At 42.5% G+C, this 19,121-nt stretch overlaps 1 protein-coding gene across 4 annotated transcripts; it reads left to right on the top strand.

Moving 5' to 3' along the window:
* Positions 1–6,784: 6,784 nt before the first annotated feature.
* Positions 6,785–16,825, top strand: LOC140464406 (cytochrome c oxidase subunit 6B1-like). Of its 4 annotated transcripts, none has more exons than XM_072559417.1 (5): positions 6,785–6,895; positions 13,463–13,537; positions 13,638–13,748; positions 16,132–16,232; positions 16,672–16,825. In XM_072559417.1, the coding sequence occupies exons 3-5, from the start codon at positions 13,643–13,645 to the stop codon at positions 16,723–16,725; spliced, it is 261 nt and encodes an 86-aa protein (XP_072415518.1). In that variant the 5' UTR covers positions 6,785–6,895; positions 13,463–13,537; positions 13,638–13,642; the 3' UTR covers positions 16,726–16,825. The 4 variants fall into 4 exon arrangements, with proteins under 4 accessions (XP_072415518.1, XP_072415520.1, XP_072415519.1 ...); XM_072559418.1 differs by lacking the exon at positions 6,785–6,895 and adding an exon at positions 6,938–7,109; XM_072559419.1 differs by lacking the exon at positions 13,463–13,537 and having other exon boundaries at positions 6,794–6,895.
* The last annotated feature ends 2,296 nt before the right edge of the window (positions 16,826–19,121 follow it).

The following is a 19,121-nucleotide window of genomic DNA, read 5'->3' as shown; positions in this document are numbered from 1 at the left end:
CTAATTGAATAACATTCATATTGAGCCACGTTGTTTGACAGAATAAGGTTTTAGAACTATTAGTTCTAGGAATGGTGATAACTAGCCACTGTTATAACCATAATGGACCAAAGTTGTCCCTCTGTTAGGATAGGCAAGTAATGATTTAGCATTTTGCACCAATTGTGGGCTAGGCAGGTCTCTCTCAACTGCCATATCGAGTTTGAGGATTCAACCCTCCTCATCGGTATCATTCCACATCACATTTGATCATTTGAACAAGTGAACTAGCCAGCTTTACAGTGTCCACTTTAAACATAAGCAGAAAATAGTGCTCAAATTAGCATTGGTCAGGTTGCAGTGCCGCCAAATTTTAAGTGCACATTTGATTATTGTTGTCATGATGAATAATTGTAACCATTAGGGTAGAAGTTCATCTCGAGCACTGATGTAAAATAAGCCTGAGACCAGCCACTTAGACACTGCTCTGGATATTTAATTCCAGTGGTGTTAACTGGTCAGATACTTCATAAATTCAACCTTTTTAGATTTGAACACATTATTAGAACCTGCCTGTGAGTTTCTATGTATCTAAAAACTATTAAAAATCATATCTCAAAGCAGTGTAGTTGGCAGAATATATCACAATTTTCACCTGAGGCTGCCACCAAATTAATGCATGAGAGACGATTCAACCAAATTGAACCCTGAAAGGTTGTGTGAAATGGTTTTAGTTTTAATTGTCAATGCTTAGAATTTCACATTGGATCTGCAAATTCCTCTCAGTGGTTAGCACTGCTGCCTCACAGCACCAGGGACCTGTGTTTGAATCTAGCCTCATGTGACCGTTTGGGTGGAGTTTGCACATTCTCCCTGTATTTGCGAGTGTTTCCCCTAGCTGCTCTGATTTACCCTCACAGACCAAAGATGTGCAAGTTAGGTGGCTTGGTCATGCTAAATTAGTGATGTGCAGGCTGGGTGGATTAGCCATGGGAAATGTAGGGTTACAGAGATAGGGTAGAGGTGGGGTGGGTCTGGGCGGGACACCCATCAGAGGTTCGGTATGAACTTGATGGACTGAATGGCCTGCTTCTACACTGTAGAGATTCTATGATTCCAACAGCAGAAACTAACATCCCACAAGCATGTCTTATAACCCCAGGGGCTTCTTTGGTGCTCTGGCAGTGTCCTGACCTTTGAGGCAACTGACCTGTGTTCAAGTCCCACCTCCTCTAGAGGTATGTAATTACATTTCCCAGGTTGATTGGGGGAAGAACATCTAGTTTATTGACAGTTTGTAATTCTCTGCAAAGGTAATTAAGTTGCATTTCATATGGACTTACAAAGTGTTTGATAAAGGTTCTGAAGTGAGATTAATAAAGTTGAGTGATCAGATCAGATGGAACAAGAGATGTACATTAATGTCATTAAACTTTTGATGGCATGGAACTCTAGGATTGGAAGGTAAAGAAAGACTGAAATAATTCACAGATGCTGAAGCACAAAGTGAAATATCTAAACAAAAGGGTGACAATAAACAGGGAAGGGTTTTATTAAATAAATGAATCATGAATATGTTAAGATTTGAACTGGAGAGCTATTCTACTGAGTCACCCAGGAAGCAATGAGCTGACCGGTTAATAAATGAAAATAATTTAGCAATTATTATTAATACACTCGTAGACTCTGGTAGGTGGGCACCCAGTCATACTGAGTTCTGCATACATTGGAATAGAAATGAAAATGTTTTACTGATGATGGTTAATGTACTTTTAGAATATCGCATGGTCAACCTCAAACAAAAGATGCAAATGATGAGAAAGGATGGTGACCATTTCATGTCTTGGAGACTAAAGTCAGAGGAAAGGCTCAAGGAGCTAACATTAAGTGGTGAACAAATGTGATTTTTTTAATTACACCCACAGCCAGAGATAAAAATCAAACACTCTGTGATTGTTTTCTTCTTTACCAAAAATATGTAACCCTTGATATTAAAATGTCCATGTTCTTTCTTTTGTCCAGTCTCTTTGTCCCTATTTGTCCTACAATAAACAGCATTAAAACGGATAATTTAACCTTATTTCCAAGCTTTCATTATTTTTAAATAGAATAATTTAAATAAAAACATGCTGCTCTGCACCTTAAAGATGATAAGTCACCAGGACCAGATGAGATGCACTGAAGAGACTGGGTGATGCAAATTAGTAAAGTACTGGCTGCAATCTTACAATCCTCCTGTATTCCAGAGGGTGGTGGAGATCACTGGAGAATGGCAAAAATTACACACCCTGTTCAAAATAAAATGCTCAAAAATACACCCAGCAACAACATGATGGACTTTGGTGATGGGAAAGCTTTCAAAAATGATAATCTTAGAGAAAATTGACAGGACATAAACAAGTTCAAGAAAACTAGTATAGTCTTGTTAAAGACAAATCATGTTTAACTAATTTGAGTTTTCAATAAAATAACAGATGGTTGATGAAGGACAGATTGGGGTTATCAACCTTGTAGCTGAGGAGATTGAGAGGAGACATGATTGAGATGTTAAAAATTTTGGGAGGCATACTGAGAGTAGGTAAGAAAACTGTTTCCCCTTCATGGAGGGATCAATGACCAAGGCATAAACTTAAGATAAGAAGTGAAATGTTTAGCAGAGACGTGAGTAAAAACGCTTTCACCTGTAGGGTAGTGGGAATGTAGAACTTACTGCCTGTAAGTGTGGTAAAAGCTGAAACCCTCATAACATTTCAGGCGTATTTAGATGTGCACTTGGGATGCTGAGACTATGGGCCAAGTGCTGGAAAATGGAATTAAAATAGTTAGGTAGTTCCTTTTGACTACTAGGGAATCAATGGACTGAGGGGCCTATTTTTTCTGTTCTGTAGACCTCTATGGCTCTACCATGTGATGCAAGTGGTGTATGTGGGATCTAAAGCCATTTAATAAAGTGCCACTTAACAGGCTTCTCATAAAAGCAAAAGCTTATGAAATAAAAAGGACAGTGACAGCGTGGCCATCTCAGGGAATGGTTGTGAATATTTGTTCTTCTGAATGGGGTGGGAATGACTAGTAAGGTTCCCTATGGTCTGTATTGGGTCCACTGCTTTTCCTGATCTATTTTACAGCTTAGATTTGTGGGGGTGCAAGGTATAATTTCTATAACCCAGATGAAATAAAATTTGGAAGTATTATGAACTGTGAAAAGAATAGCCATAACCTTCCATAAAATGTCGGCAAAGGTAATGGGTATGTAGCCAATGAAATTTAACGCAGAGAGGACTCAACTCATCATTATGGTAAGAGGAACAAGAAAAGGCAGTCTTAAATAGAATACCAAAGCGGGTGGGGACAAAGGAGCCTAGAGGTAGCAAAGGCAGCAAAGTATCTTGAGAATCTGGTTAATGAAGACATGCAGGATCCTGGGTTTTATAATTGGGGGTGTAGATTATAAAAGGATGGAAACTATGATGAACCTTAACAAAATACAGTTTTGGCCTTGAACAAGTTATTGTGTCATCTCCTTTAGGAAGGATGTGAAGTCATTGCTGGAGAGGTGCAGAAAAAGGATTTATGAGAATGGTTTTTGGGAAGAAATACTTTGCAAAGCATTACAAAGCTGGGGCTGTTTTCATTTGAGAAGAGAACATTGAGGGGAGATTTAATGGTTATGTTCAAAACCATGAGGAGACTAGACAGGTAAGCAGAAACTGTTTCCATTGGCAGAGGATGCACAGGTTAGATGGATTAGCTGTGCTCAATTGCCCCATAGTGTCCAGAGATGTGCAGGTTAGGTGGACTGGCCATGCAAAATTGCCCTGTAGTGTCCAGGGATGTGTAGATTATGTAGATTGACCATGGTTAATGCAGGTTTATAGAGAGAGAGGGTGGGGCTGGATCTGAGTGGAATATTTTTTGAAGGGTTAGTGTGGACTTGATGGACCAAGTGGTCTTTTTCCACAACGTAGGGATTCTGTGATTCCAGAAGAGGTGACAAGCAGAAGACACTGATTTAAGCTGATTGGCAAAAGAACCACAGATGACACAGGAAAATCTTTATTATTGTTCAAAAAGGGACATGTTGAAGCTTTTCCTCATCATCAGGACAAAACACAAGAATACCACATTTCAAACAATCACAATAATTTAGACTGTGGAAAGAAAAATGGACAAAAAGAAAACAAAGAATTGTGGATGCTGGAAATCAGAATCAAGAACAGAACTTGCCGGGATAACTCAGCAGGCCTGGCAGCGTCTGTGGAGAGAAAGCAGAGTTTACATTTCAAGTTTGGAAAGTCAACCCTCATTGGTTGAGGTGATGCCAAGATGGAAACTAAGGTGAAACTACAGATTCCTCAAACTCCTGGGGAATTGAAAAAAAATGCAAACTATTTCCTTAGTTTGAACCAAAAACAGAAGTTGCTGGAAAAGCTCAGCAGGTCAGGATGCACCAGTGGAGAGAAATCAGAGTTAATGTTTCAGGTCCAGTGACTGTTCAGGTCCAGTGACTGTTCCTCAAAACAGGAACCTGAAACATTAACTCTGCTTTCTCTCCACAGTTGCTGCCAGACCTGCTGAGCTTTTCCAGCAATTTCTGTTTTTAGTTCTGATTTGGATAAATGTGAGGTTATTCACTTTGGAAGCAAAAACAAGAAGGCAGATTGGCTGTAAAATGGGAGAGGGGAGTGTGCAATGGGACCAGGTGTCCTTGCGCACCACTCACTGAAAGTTGGTATCCAGGTGCAGCAGGTGATAAGGAAGGCAAATGGTATAGGAGGAAGTGAGGATCGCAGATGCAGCAGGAAGTTAGAGTCGACAGTGTGGTGCTAGAAAAGCACAGCCAGTCAGGCAGCATCCAATGAGCAGGAGAATCGACATTTCTGACAAAAACCCTTCATCAGGAAAGGGGTTGGGAGCCTAGGGGCTGGAGAGATAAATGGGAGAGGGGTGAGGCTGTGGGGGAGGGTAGTTGAGAGTGCAATTGGTGGATGGAGGTGGGGCTAAAGGTGATAAGTCAAAGGGGACGGTGGAGCAGATAGGTGGGAAGGAAGATAGACAGGTAAGACAGGTCAAGAGGGCAGTGTTGAGCTGGAAGGTTGGAAGCGGGATAAGGTGGGAGGAGGGGAAATGAGGAAACTGGTGAAATCCACATTGTTGCTATGAGTTTGGAGGGTCCTGAGGTGGAAGATGAGACGTTCTTCTTCCAGGTGTCGGGTGGTAAAGGAGTGACGATGGAGGAGGCCCAGGACCTGCATGTCCTCAGCAGAGTGGGAGGGGGAGTTAAGTGTTCAGCCACGGGATGGTGGAGTTGGTTGGTGCAGGTGTCCTGGAGATGTTGTCTGAAGCGCTCTGTGAATAGGCGTCTTATCTCCCCAATGTAGAGGACACTGCATCAGGAGCAACGGATACAGTAAATGACATGTGTGGAAGTGCAGGTGAAACTTTGATGGATGTGGAAGGCTCCTTTGGGACCTTGGATGGAGGTGAGGGGGGAGGTGTGGGCATACGTTTTGCAATTCCTGTGGTGGCAGGGGAAGGTGCCAGGACGGGAGGATGGGTTGGTTGGGGGGAGGGAGGATGTGTGTGGACCTGATATGGAAGTCGTGGAAAGAATAGTCTTTACAGAAAGCAGGTAGACGTGGGGAGAGAAATATATATCTCTGGTGGAAGGGTCGTGGAAATGGCAGAGGATGATGTGATGTATATGGAGGTTGGTGGGGTGGAAGGTGAGGACCGGGGGTGGGGGGAGGGGGGGGTGGGTTCTGTCCTTGTTGCGGTTGGAGGGGTAGGATTCCAGGGTGGAGATACGGGAAGTGTTGAAAGGCATCATCAACCACTTGGGAAGGGAAATTGCAGTCTTTAAAGAAGGAGGCCATCTGGTGTGTTCTGTGGTGGAACTGGTATGTGACCTTCATTGCGAGAGGTTTCGAGTACAGGAGTGGGGATGTGTTGTTACATTATACAGATCCCTGGTGAGGCCACACCTAGAATATTGTGCGCAGTTTTGATCTCCTTTTCTTGAGGAAGGATACTCTTGCTCTCGAGGATTCCAGGGATGGTGGGACTGACATAGGAGGAGAGATTGAGTGACTGGGTCAGGATTGTTTTCGCTGGAGTTCAGAGGAATGAGGGAGGATCTCATAGAGACTTTAAAAATTCTAACAGAATGACACAGGGTAGATGCAAGGAGGATGTTCCCAGTGGTGGGTATGTCCAGAACCAGGGATCACTGTCTGATGATTCGGGGTGAGCATTTAGGATGGAGATGAGGAGACATTTCTTCACCCAAAGAGGGGTGGGCCTGTGGAACTCATTACCACAGCAGGTGGCTGATGCCAAAACATCTAATGTATTGAAGAGACGGCTAGATGTAGCACTTGGGAGAAAGCAGAATTAGACTACTGAGTTGGATGATCAGCCATGATGGTGATGAATGGCGGAGCAGGCTCGAAGGGCCGAATGGCCTCCTCCTGCTCCTATCATCAAGGTGTCTATGTTACAACATCTTTCGGGTTTTCTTTAGTTTGAACAGTGGGTCTCTGAATTGACAAAATGATCTCTCATTTGAAGCTTGTTAATTTTGTATTAATATGGTGTCAATCTGCATGCATAAGGACATCTCTAACCAGGCAAGTGCCAAGAATTGTATAAACAATTAAATGTGGTTAATCATTAATCTTTTTCTTGAACTAACGCTCACACTCTTTAGTGAATAGTTGAAATCCTGCGTTCACACATCTGTTTTAACATTCTCCTGTATGTTGCAATCTTGCTTGCAAAGTTCCCTTACATTAATTAACTTGCTGCTTCCCCTCTCTCTAAGTTCCTGTTCCGGGTAAACGCACTTCATTGACGTTCAAATAAAACGTGTTTAAAACGTACAACTGTAGGTTTGTTTCAGGCTACTATCACGTCGGTAAGCGTCTCGATCAGAAATGGCTTATTAAATTAGTGAGTTCTGTAGGAGTGGGGACTGGTGGAATTGGGAGGGTGTTGAATTTCTGCTGTAATGCGCCATGCAGCATTTGTGAGTAGACACAGACCTTATAGTGTCTGAGTCACCGTGTAACTAACACGGAAGTGGAGTGGAGCTGTTTTCTTGTACATTTCACTATCGCTTTGGACTGCAGGTAAGATATGACTTCTCCGCTATAATGGAGCAAGTCAGTCTCAGCGAAGCGGCGATGTGAAACATTAGCAGCCAATTCGGAAAGGCTCCTTGTCTTTTCAAGGTTGCATTGTTTCTGAGTGGATGAGGGAGACTGCTTTCCGTTTGAGGTTGTAATGAGCGCCGAGGCGAGGCGGTTCTCTGCATTGAGCGGGGTTAATGTTGTTTCAGACTCCGAACTCGCTCGCAGTGAAATTTCATACAGAACCACCATTACAGCTCAGCGCCCGCAGCTCATTCGAGACTCGTTAGTAAATTATAGAGGGAATTTGCATCACTATAAAGTGGACCCTGGCTTGCCCTTCTCAATGTCACTGCAGGCCTGGATAGGATTGACCTTGTGAGGGGAGAGGATGGTGTCAGAGGTGAACTATGGGAGCTGTAGGCACTGAGGGGTGGGGAGTTAAGATTGAAACAGAGACTGTGACTCCAACCCAGAATGGGAATTTAAATATGAGCATCGACCTTGCTTCATTTCTGCTATTTCTTCACAGCACAGTTCCTGTTGAGTGTTTTTTGAATTGTTTTTAACTAAAACAGTGCTGAATGGCCTTGCTTAACCAGCTGTGTGCAGAAGGAACTTGTCCTTTGCTGGATCAGAATGGATTAGGATATCTGTCTGGTTAGGCCTTGGCTCCTGTGCTTATTTTCAGCTAGCCTGCCCATCTCTGGAGCAGGTGGCACTAGAACTGACTCCAGGTTAAAGGGTAAAGTCTCCATAGCCTTACCAGACCATCATTAGAGAGAGATGATGGGGTGTGGTTTAACCAAAGGGTCACCGTGCCTCTGGTGAAAGGAAGAGGTTGAAAAGGAAAATCCTTTATAGTAACCTCAGGCTGGTTGGTGTCACTGCATTGCAAACCAGCCATCCAGCCTACTGAGCTTTCTGGCTCAGATGCTACCAGTACACCATAAGAACCTTCATGGGTTCTATTGCACAGTGTCTTTATCTGTTTGCTTTGGCTACAATACAGCTGATGAAGTGTCTGTTTCTGGGCTGTACATCTCTATGAATCAAGTGATGAGTTTGAGATGGCAATCCATGGTTGAGAGACTGGTATGAATGAAGGGACAATAGTGATGAATAGTAATGAACTGTAGACTGGTCATAATGTCATAGAGATGTAATAGTACGGAAACACCCTCTGTCCAACTCTTCCATACCTATCAGATATCCTAGATTAATCTAATCTCATTTGGCCCATATCCCTCGCAACATTTCCTATTCATATACCCATCCAGATGCCTTTTAAATGTTGAAATTGTACCAGCCTCCTCCACTTCCTCTGGCAGCTCATTCTATACACTCACCACTCTCTGTGAAAAAGTTGCTCCGTAGGTCCCCTTTAAATCTTTCCCCTCTCACCTTAAACCTTTAAGTTTAAACATCACACAACATTAGGTCATACTCTGGCATTGAGTTTTAACTTCGTCTAGCCCAGTCCAACACTGACACCTCCACACCTAAACCTTTAGTTTTGGACTCCCCCCACCCTAGGGAAAGACCTTGTCTATTCACCCTATCCATGTCCCTCATGATTTTATAAACCTCTATAAGGTCACCCTTCAGCCTCTGACATTCCAGGGAAATCAGCTCCAGCCTATTTAGCCTCTCCCACCAACCCTAGCAACATCCTTGTAAATGTCTTGTGAACCCTTTCAAGTTTCACAACATCCTCCCTTCAGGAGGGAGACCAGAATTGCATACAGTATTCCAAAAGTGGCCTAATCAATGTCCTGTATAGCTGCAATATAACCTTTCTCTTCAGTGCATCTCATCTGGTCCTGGTGACTTATCATCTTTAAGTGCAGAGCAGCAGTTTTTAATTTAAATTATTCTATTTAAAAATAATGAAAGCTTGTAAATAAGGTATCCATGTACTTGCAGCAGGAATACTGAGTGAAAGATTTGGAGGTGGATGTAGGCCTGGACTTCCATTTAGCGTTTAAGTCTGAGCTGTTTAGGTTTCTCAGCATACAGTGTTGATCCTGATCACATTGAGCCAACATTTTAATCAGTTAAATAAAATAAAGTGTTTAATAGTACCCATATTTAAATAGGGTTGAACTTTCTCAAGTTTTGATGTTACTGGGACAGCGATACCCAATGCAGACTGGGTGACTGTTCAGTTAATAAGCATGGCATGAACCTCTGGCCACTGCTCATTTTAATACAGCACTTCACTCTCCTGCTCCTGTTTCTATCTAGTTGTGCTGCAGTTCCAGTGAAACATGAAACAAGCTGGAGGAACAGCACCTCCTTTTTTCCTTTTGGCTATTTTATAGCCTCTGGATTCACCATCGAGTACAACAACTTCTGATGCTGAACATGTTTCCCCCCTCCATTTTGATTTCTCCCAAACAACTGGTTTTCTGCTTTTAGCAAAACTGAGCTATATTCTACCATTAACACTCACCCAGCACCTCACTCTCTTCTCTACAACCAATACCATATCAATTGCCTTTTGTTCTATGACACCTGTGAACTCTAATCTCACTTGTCCTCTAACCTTCCCCCTTTCCCCCTCCCATGACTTTCCTGTTTGGTCCACTTGCTCTCAGACTTCTTCTCCTAAGATAAAATCCATCACCTTTTTTGTCTCTCTTGAGTTCAAAAGGAATGGGACAGATTTGAAACATGAACTCTGTTTCTCTCTCCACAGATGCAGCCAGACCTGCTGAATTTCTCCAGCACTGCATTTTATACTTCAGATTTCCAGCATCTGCAGTATTTTCCTTTTGTGTTACTACAATGCAATGTTACTCAAAAGCAGGAGTTTAAGTGGAATTAGATTCAAAGTGTGTTTAATACCCTTTTTAATTGCAGTGTTCAGATATTTTATACCAGTGACAGTGAAATTAAGTTTAAAATAAAAAAAAATCTGTATGTGTTTTTTCTTTATTTGTGGGAAGTGGATATTGCTGGCTAGGTTAGCATTTATTTTGTATCTCTAATTGCACTGGAAAAGGTGGTAATGAACCACCTTCATTCAGACCTTGGACTATAGTTACACTATTGTTCGGGAGGATGTTCCAGGAATTTGTATCAGTAACACTGAAGGGACAGTGATACAGTTCCAAGAGAGAATACTGTGTAACTTGGAGGAGAAACTGTTCCCTTTGCTTGCTGTCTTTGATCTTCTAGCTGAAGATATTGTGGGTTTAGAAGGGGCTACTGAGTTACTGCAGGCACATCTTGTAGATGGTATACACAGCTACCGCTGTGTCATCAGTGAAGGGTGAATGCGGTGCCAGTCAAGTGGGCTGCACTATCCTGGTTGGTGTCAAGCTTCTTGCCCATATTTGGAGCTGCACCCACCCAGGCAGGCGAAGAGTATTCCATCTTATTCCTGATTTTTGCCTTGTAGCAGAATTCTATGCTGTTGTTGCCTTCGGTATTGTACATAGTGAGTCCACGTCAGTTTCCGGTCAGTGGAAACACATAGGATGTTGATAGTGTGGGATTCAGTGATGATTATTGAAAGTTGTGGTGCGATTCTGTTGTTGGAGATGTTCATTGCGTGGCCTCTGTATGGCAGGAATGTTAGTTGGTCAGCCGATACCTGGGAATTGTGCAGCACTGGCTGCATAGCGGCATGGACTGCTGCAATATCTGAAGAGTTACCAATGCTGCTGAATGTTGTTCAATCATTGGTGAATGTCCCCAGTGCAGATCTTATGACTGGCAGTCATTGATGGTTTAGGTGATGATTTTGTACCTTGGATAATGTCCTGAGGAGATCTTGTAGTATTGTCCTTAGACTGAGATGACTGACTCCAAAGTGACCCTAACCTTTGTCAGGTATGCATTCAAATGGTAGAGGCATTTTCCCTGAGCTGCAGTTTTGCTAGGGTTCCTTGTTGCTCCAGTCAGTCCAGTGTTGACTTGAGCTCCAGTCTCTCTTATCTCATCTCTGGAATTCAGTTCTTTTGTTCATGTTTGGACCAAAGCTGTATTAAGGTCAGGAGCTGAGTGATCCTGGTGGGACATGAACTGAGCAGGTTATTGCTGAATAAGTGTTGCCTGATAGCACTCTCGATTAATTCCATTGTTTTATTGATGATTGACCAGTTGACTGAGCACTACACAGTGGATTTATTTAGATTTTTTTTAATGGGTAGGAGTAATCATGGGTGATTTTTCCACATTGATGGATAGATGCCAATGTTGTAGCCTGGGGTAACAACTTGACTCGTTCTGGAGCTCACATCTTCAGTACTATTGCTGGAATGTTGTCATTCAGCTTGTGAGTGCTTCTCATTCTGCTGTTGATGTTTGTCCATGGCACCCCATGGGTTGCTGGATCTGAATAGGAGTCCATCCTATTCAGGCACGTAACACGACAGAGACTATCCTCCATGTGAAGCCAGGAATTCAGCTCCACACAAAAAAAAACCTGTTGGAGTTAGTGCTGACACTGTCATGGAGTGATTGGTGAGGATGAGTTTATTCAAGTCATTTTTCCCCACTTGTTTGGTTCTGCAGCTCTGTCTACCAGCACGGTGCCAGACTGCTCCATATTGGTATTATAGAGGCAGTCAAGGTCATTGATATGGAATTATGCCCGTGTAATCCCTCTGTGTTTCCTCCATTTGGTGTTCATCCTGAAGGAGTGCTGATTCATCAGCAGAACGGGGTGTGGTACATGCTAATCCTTACTCGGGTTTGACTTGATGCTGTGAGATCTCATGGGGGTCCAGAATCAATCTAGGATGACTGCCTTCTGGGCCTATTCTGGAATGAGACGTACCCAGGCTTGGTGATGATGGTGACTGGAACATGATCTGTAATTTACGATTCTTGATTATGACCATGCCACGCTTTTGATGATCCACTCATCGGGACAGATCTTTCAGTTTTGGCATGGGCTCCCATACATTATTAAGAAAAACTTTTCAAGGTCACTGGGTTGGCTATGGGCTTATTTTTGATGCAGTCCATCCAGCTCTGCTACTTTCAGACTTTGCAGCAGTTTTGATGCAACTGAATGGTTTTCTAGGCCATATCAGAAGGTAGTTAAGAGTCACTGACATTGCTATGGGTTTGTAGGCCAGACCAGGTAAGGACAGCAGATTTCCTTCCCTGAAGAACATCAGTGAATCAGACTTCTTTGTAAAACAAATCAGTTCGTGATCACTAGCTTTTACTTTACAGGTTTACTAATTGAATTCAAATTTCATCATCATGTTTCCTGAGCATTAACTAGAGTCTCTGGATTAAGTTCCAATGATATTACTATCCCCTCCCCTACACTTCTCGTATTAATCGATTTAGAAGCAAAAACAGCTTGTGTTTTTGTATTGTTTTAATAATTGTATCATTTTAATAATCCTATCGTTTCATAAGATTTTAGTATAATTTTGTCTTGCAAGAAGGATGTTAAACATCAGGACAAAACAACTCAATTGATTAACACCACATCCACAAACACTCACTCCTCAGCAGCGTGTACTAACTCCAAGATGTACTACAGAAATTCACCAAAGATCCTTAGACAACACCTTCCAAAACCATGACCACTACCATCTAGAATGACAAGGGCAGCAGCTATATAGGAATCACCTGCAAGTTATCCTCCAAGCCACTCCTCATCCTGACTTGGAAATATAGGGCGAACCCTGTATCCGTGGAATTGTTTTCCGCAGTTTCAGTTCCTGCACCTCGAACATATTATAGGTGACCAGGAGACGACCGGGAAGGTATATTTCCCATTGAAATTAACGGGTTTGCTTTTATCCGTGGTAGGTCCTGGAATATATTCCCTGCGGGTATGGGGGCGGTTGAGGGGGGGGAACTACTGTATATCACTGTTCTTTCACTGTCACTGGGTCAAAATCCTGCAGTGTCTCTCTAAGGGTATTCTGGGTCTGCCTACAGCTCATGGACTGCAGAGATTCAAGAAAGCAGTTTACCATACCTTCTCCAGGGCAACTAGAGATGAGCAATAAATGCTGGCCCAACCAGCAACATCCACATCCCAGAAATGAGTAACCGAATCACTAACCATAGGTACAGTGATGTCTTTGCCATTTGCAGTTGAGAATTATTGGACATTTCACTTAATTGAGAAACATGTTGAAGTACAATGCCTATGGAGGATTGTAGTTCTGCATAACAAAGATTTTGAGCCCACTACATATATTTAAATGATTACTGTGGAAAGTGATTACCAGAAAAAAACTTATTGAAGCATTTCACGTTGCATTTGGCAGTCATGCCAACTCGAGGGGGAACAAGAGCGGTTCTGTGCTAACAAATGATTAAATGTGGAAATTGACATACTTTCATCAACTGATTTGTGTTTCCATTCTTAGTCCCTAGGTTTCACATTTAAACATACAGCAAAGATCAGGGGAAACTCTGCTGCTTGGAGCTGGTTTTCTGTTTTGGTAACTCATTATTGAACTTTAAGAGTTTCGTGAGTTCAGACTCCATTTTTTGTCTCATTCTGTCTAAGACATTGTTTTTATATTTGTGCTTGTTCCTCAGACACGATGGCAGAGGATATCCAGACCAAGTTGAAGAATTACAAGACGGCACCTTTTGATGCCAGGTTTCCCAACCAAAATCAAACCAGGAACTGCTTTCAAAATTACTTAGGTGAGGAATTATTGTGAGGAGAATTCTCCTTTTGGGCAGAAGCAGAAAACATGGCTCGTAATTTAACCTGGAATTGCTTTGTAGAGTGATAAACCCCCTACAATACTTTAAAAATTGATATTTTCCTTTCAAGGAATGGCAACATTTCTGTGATTATTTTAGTTTTCTCAAATTTGCCGCTTTTTGCTGGAAGTAAATGGGATGTAACCTGTTCACAGAAGGTTTCAAACAGATAAATGAAGCTTAATTCCAATGCCAGCAAGATACTGAAATGTACAGAATCTAATTAAAATGCAGTTGTGAAAGTGGTAATCATACTTGGCTTTTACAGTGATTAAACAAGCAGCTTCCAGCACTTTTTTATTCAAGCAGAATTGACAATAATTTATACCATGGAGAAAGTGAGGACTGCAGATGGTGGAGATCAGAGTAGAGAGTGTGTGGTGCTGGAAAAGCACAGCAAGTCAGGCAGCATCCGAGGAGCAGGAGAATTGACGTTTTGGGCAGGAGCCCTTCATTAGGAATGCCCAAAACGTTGATTCTCCTGCTCCTCTGCTGCATGACCTCCTGTGCTTTCCCAGCACCACACACTCGACAGTAATTTCTACCAAGCATTGGAACAGAATATCCAGCTAATTTTTGTTTAACTGTGATCAGTAGTTTTTGGTTTCATTTGACTGGTGTTGGAGAATGGAACTATTTTCTCCTGTATCAGAAATCACCGCCGTTGTGCTGCATTTGTAATGGCCTGGATGTAAATCAATTTCTGGAGTCAGCGCTGACTTGGAATAAAATGCAAGTTCATAAATCATTGAATCCCTCTACCATGGAAGCAGGGCATTAGGCCCCTTGAGTCCACAGTGACCCTCTGAAGAGCATCGAATGCAGACCCACTCTATTCTCCGTAACCCTGCATTCCATGAATGATCCACCTAGCCTGGACACTACGGGCAATCTAGCATGGCCAACCCACCTAAGTCTCTCAGACACGAGAATGTACAAGCTCCACAAAGACCGAGGCTAGAATCGAACCACTGTACCCGGTGCTCTGAGGCAGTAGTGCTAACCACAGCGCCTCAGTCCTGGTCAGTTAGTGCCAAACAGTGAGGTTTTCTAAATGATTTTAAGAAGGTGTTTCAGTTTGTTGCATCCATTATGACGTCAAACCTTGGTTGTAAAGTGTTTCCTCAAAATGGTCTGGCTGCTGGCTCGAGTAATTATCAAGACTGTGAGATAGACAGTTCTTTTTCTTTTTTCAGCAATTAATGCTATAAAATATCACCAGGTGCTTCATAGGACTTTGAAAAAAAAACAAAATTTGAAATTGTCCCATTATTGGACTTTTGGCTGGTGATTAAAAGATTGATCAGAGAGGTGAAGATTGAAGAAAATGAGGTGATGAAATTTAGGGAAGGCATTCCACAGCACAGTTGTCACTGGTGGAGTGAGCAACTAAAACAGAGCGATACATGGCTAGAAGTGAAGGAATTATTTCTGAGGGTTGTGTGCTGGAGATTAGTGATAGGGAGGAATGCAATTAAGAAAAGGACCAGAACTTTCAATTTGGAGCATTGCTTAACTGAGCCAGAATAGGTCACAGGAGCAATAGGTGAATAGGGCTTTGTTGAGGTCAGGATATGGGAGTCAGGGTTTTGGGTGAGCTGAAGTTTATGAAAATGGAATGTGGGGCATGCACTAAAATTGATAAGGAACTGAGATGCACCAATACCTTATCAATAGTTCTAGTTATGCAGGGAAGAGGCAATGGCTTAGTGATAGTTTAGCAAAAATATCAGTCCAAAAACTCAATGTTCTGGGGATCTGGATTCAAATTCGTGGCAGATGGTGGAATTTGAATTCAGTAAAATCTAGAATGGAGTCTAATGACTGTGAATCCATTATCAATTGTTGGAAAAACCCATCTGGTTCATTAATGTCTTTTTCAAGAAGGAAACTGCCATCCTTACTCCAGAACCACAGTAATGTGGTTGACTCTCTGGGTAATTAGGGTTGGGCAATAAATGCTGGCCTAGCCAGTGGTCCACATCAGTGAGTGAATATATAAAAATTGCCAGAGGACTGGTCTAAGCCTAGTTTAGGTGGAACTAAGTAGAACAACTGCAACCAGTAAAGGTGCCAGTAATTCATTGATATGACAGTGTGGCTTTGATTCAGTGAGCACTCTCCTGAATATTTAATCATCTAAATGGTTCATTGCTATTGCACTCCTGTACATACTAGAGATGGGCCTGAAATCGGTTAACCCCCAGTTGCACTAATAATGAATCATCAGCTTTATACTGCAGTGATTTTCTCTTTAGTTTGAGTGCAGTATATTTGTGGATGGTATTATAATACTGTCCTCCTTGTGATTGTCTTACAGACTTCCATCGTTGTACTAAAGCACTGACTGCAAAAGGAGCTGATACTTCTCCATGTGAGTGGTATCACAGGGTCGCGAAATCAATCTGCCCAATCTCCTGGGTATGTAATGGCACAATGTATAATACTAAAGTTTTTTTTTAGAATAGGTTGTGCTTTTTAAAGTCAAATGTTGATCATCTAAGCTATTTATTTTGGAAGTCTGAACTAACATTGGTTTTGTTTTCCTTTTGTTACATTAACTACAATACAATGTTGCATTGCACTTTATATTAGGAGAAAGTGAGGACTGCAGATGCTGGAGATCAGAGCTGAAAAACGTGTTGCTGGAAAAGCGCAGCAGGTCAGGCAGCATCCAAGGAACAGGAGAATCGATGTTTCGGGCATAAGCCCTTCTTCCAGCAACACATTTTTCAGCTCTTGCATTTTTATATCATTTGTTATATAAGCAAATGAACTGCAATAATCATTCAGGTAGTTTGAAATCTGAAATTCTGCTGATTGTATCATCGTATAACTAAATATTTATTTTCCATCTTAGATAAACAAATGGAATGACCAGTTGGCTGAAGGCACCTTCCCTGGAAAAATCTAAGTTGTGAATGCAACCTGATTGATCGAAACACTTACAATGTTTCCAAAGCTTCCAGCCTTCACCAAAATAAATACTGAATATTAAACTGGTTACTTTCTTACCTTTTTTGTCCTTTTTTATGTTGTGTAAGTCAGGGGTACATGTAGAGTAATGGGGAGGGGAAGGGTCTGCAGGGTGTGGGGGGGTGTGGCATGGCGTGGTGTTACTCTTTGGAGGGTTAGTGTGGACTTGGATCAAAAGGCCTGTTTCCACACTGTAGGGATCTTTTATGTTGTGTGATTCTAATAACAAGGGATGCAATAATTCCACAATCTGTGACTGGGGGAGGTTTCACATGGATGGAAATAATCATGAAAGAATTAGATTAGATTAGATTACTTCCAGTGTGGAAACAGGCCCTTCGGCCCAACAAGTCCACACCGCCCCGCCGAAGCACAACCCACCCATACCCATACATTTACCCCTTACCTAACACTATGGGCAATTTAGCATGGCCAATTCACCTGACCTGCACATCTTTGGACTGTGGGAGGAAACCGGAGCACCCGGAGGAAACCCACGCAGACACAGGGAGAATGTGCAAACTCCACACAGTTAGTCGCCTGAGGCGGGAATTGAACCCGGATCTCTGGCGCTGTGAGGCAGCAGTGCTAACCACTGAGCCACCGCGCCGCCCACTCGCTCTGCAATAGTTTGCAAACCTGTAGAGAAATTTCATTATCTTTCCTGGCTGCACTGACTGGCCAGAAATCCCAGGGCCGTCCCATTGTCACCGTTTCTGCTGAATCTTACCAGAGCTCCCATTGATTCAGGAACCGCTGGCCAAACAAAGGATTAGCTGCTTGATCATACCCAACAGGATGACTGAGGGAAGGCAGAGGCCGCTGCTGCTACAGCAGAAGCTAGAGCAGAGGCAGGTATCTCCTTGCATAATATCTTATTGGTGGGGAGCGGTTCTCTTGAGGGTGACCTCCTGACCCCAATTCCAGGCACTTAGCTTCTTGAGGCGGGGGTGGTGGTGGGGATGCAAATATAGTGAACGTGTACCCTGCCACTTGTAGGATATCAGAGCAAGTGGGATGAAGCCTTTTAAAGGTAACCATTTAACAGTTATCATTAAGGTAGAAGGTTGAAAGGCAATCTGATAAAAGTTTATAAAATAATGAGGGGTATAAAGAGAGTTAATGGTGGTTGTCTCCTCCCCCAGAATGGGGGATTTCAGGACTGGGGAGCATGTTTTTAAGGTGAGAGGAGAGAGACTATATTTTAAAATAAAGACACTAGGAGCAGCATTTGTTTTACAGAGAGGGTGATTTGCCTGTGGAATGAACTTCCTGAGAAAGTGGTGGACGTGGGTACAATTACAATGTTTAAAAGACATTTTGGGTTGATATGTGAACAGGAGAGGTTTGGAGGGATATGGGCCAGGAGCAGGCAGGTGAGACTAGTTTGGGATTCTGGTTGGGCCAAAGAGTCTGTTTCTATGCTGTATGATTATGACTTCAGGCCAATAAGGCTGTCTTCAACCATTCTTACCAACAGCTGTGGATCCACATGCTCCTGTGGAGGAACTAAACTCCATACTAGTTTTGCCTATGGTCCTACAGAGATACATAGCACATCTGCAGTTTCCATCTAGTGATCTTGCTGAATGAGTACATTGAAAGCAAGGAAAGTAAATGGTGGGGTTGCAGTTGTGAGAACTTCTCACTGATCAAGAGGTTGGAACATAGTATTTTATCAATGGGCCTGAGTAAAATTGCAGTCAGTGGGTATGGGGAAATCTATCATCTCTGCAGGAATTTCTCTGGGTAGTGTCTGAGGCCCAACCATCTTCAACTGCTTCCTCAATCCCTTTTCCCTCCATCACAAGGTCAGAAATTTGCTGCTGATTGTACAACATTCAGCACCATCTGTGACTTTAATACTGAAGCAGTCCAAGTTCAAATGGAGCAAGACAATATACAGGTTTTGGCATGTTAATTGGTAATGCACATTTGCATCACAAGGGTCAGGCAACGACCAACTCAATGAGAGAAAGTAAACATTTTCCCAATGCGTTACCATCACTGCATGTCCCACTAACAATATCCTGGTGATCATCATTGATCAGAAACTGAATTAGTCCAGCAATATAAAATACTGTGGTTACAAAACAGGTCACGTACTAGGAATTGTGACTCCCAAAGTCTGTCCATTATCCAAGAGGCACAGCTCAAGATACAAGGGAATTTCTCTGCTTGACTGGCACTCCAATCACCACTTTCAACATTCACTCCCTTCATTACTAACTCTCAGTGACAACACAGTGCAATCTACAAGCAACACTGCAACAGCTCACCGAGAGTACTACCTTTCAAACCTATGACCTCTATCACCTAGAAAGACAGGGGTAG

Source organism: Chiloscyllium punctatum, chromosome 40, assembly GCF_047496795.1.
Source record: "Chiloscyllium punctatum isolate Juve2018m chromosome 40, sChiPun1.3, whole genome shotgun sequence".
In the NCBI taxonomy this organism is placed as follows: Eukaryota; Metazoa; Chordata; class Chondrichthyes; order Orectolobiformes; family Hemiscylliidae; genus Chiloscyllium; species Chiloscyllium punctatum.
The sequence above is the reverse complement of the archived record's forward strand: the minus strand, read 5'-3'. Positions and strand labels throughout refer to the sequence as shown.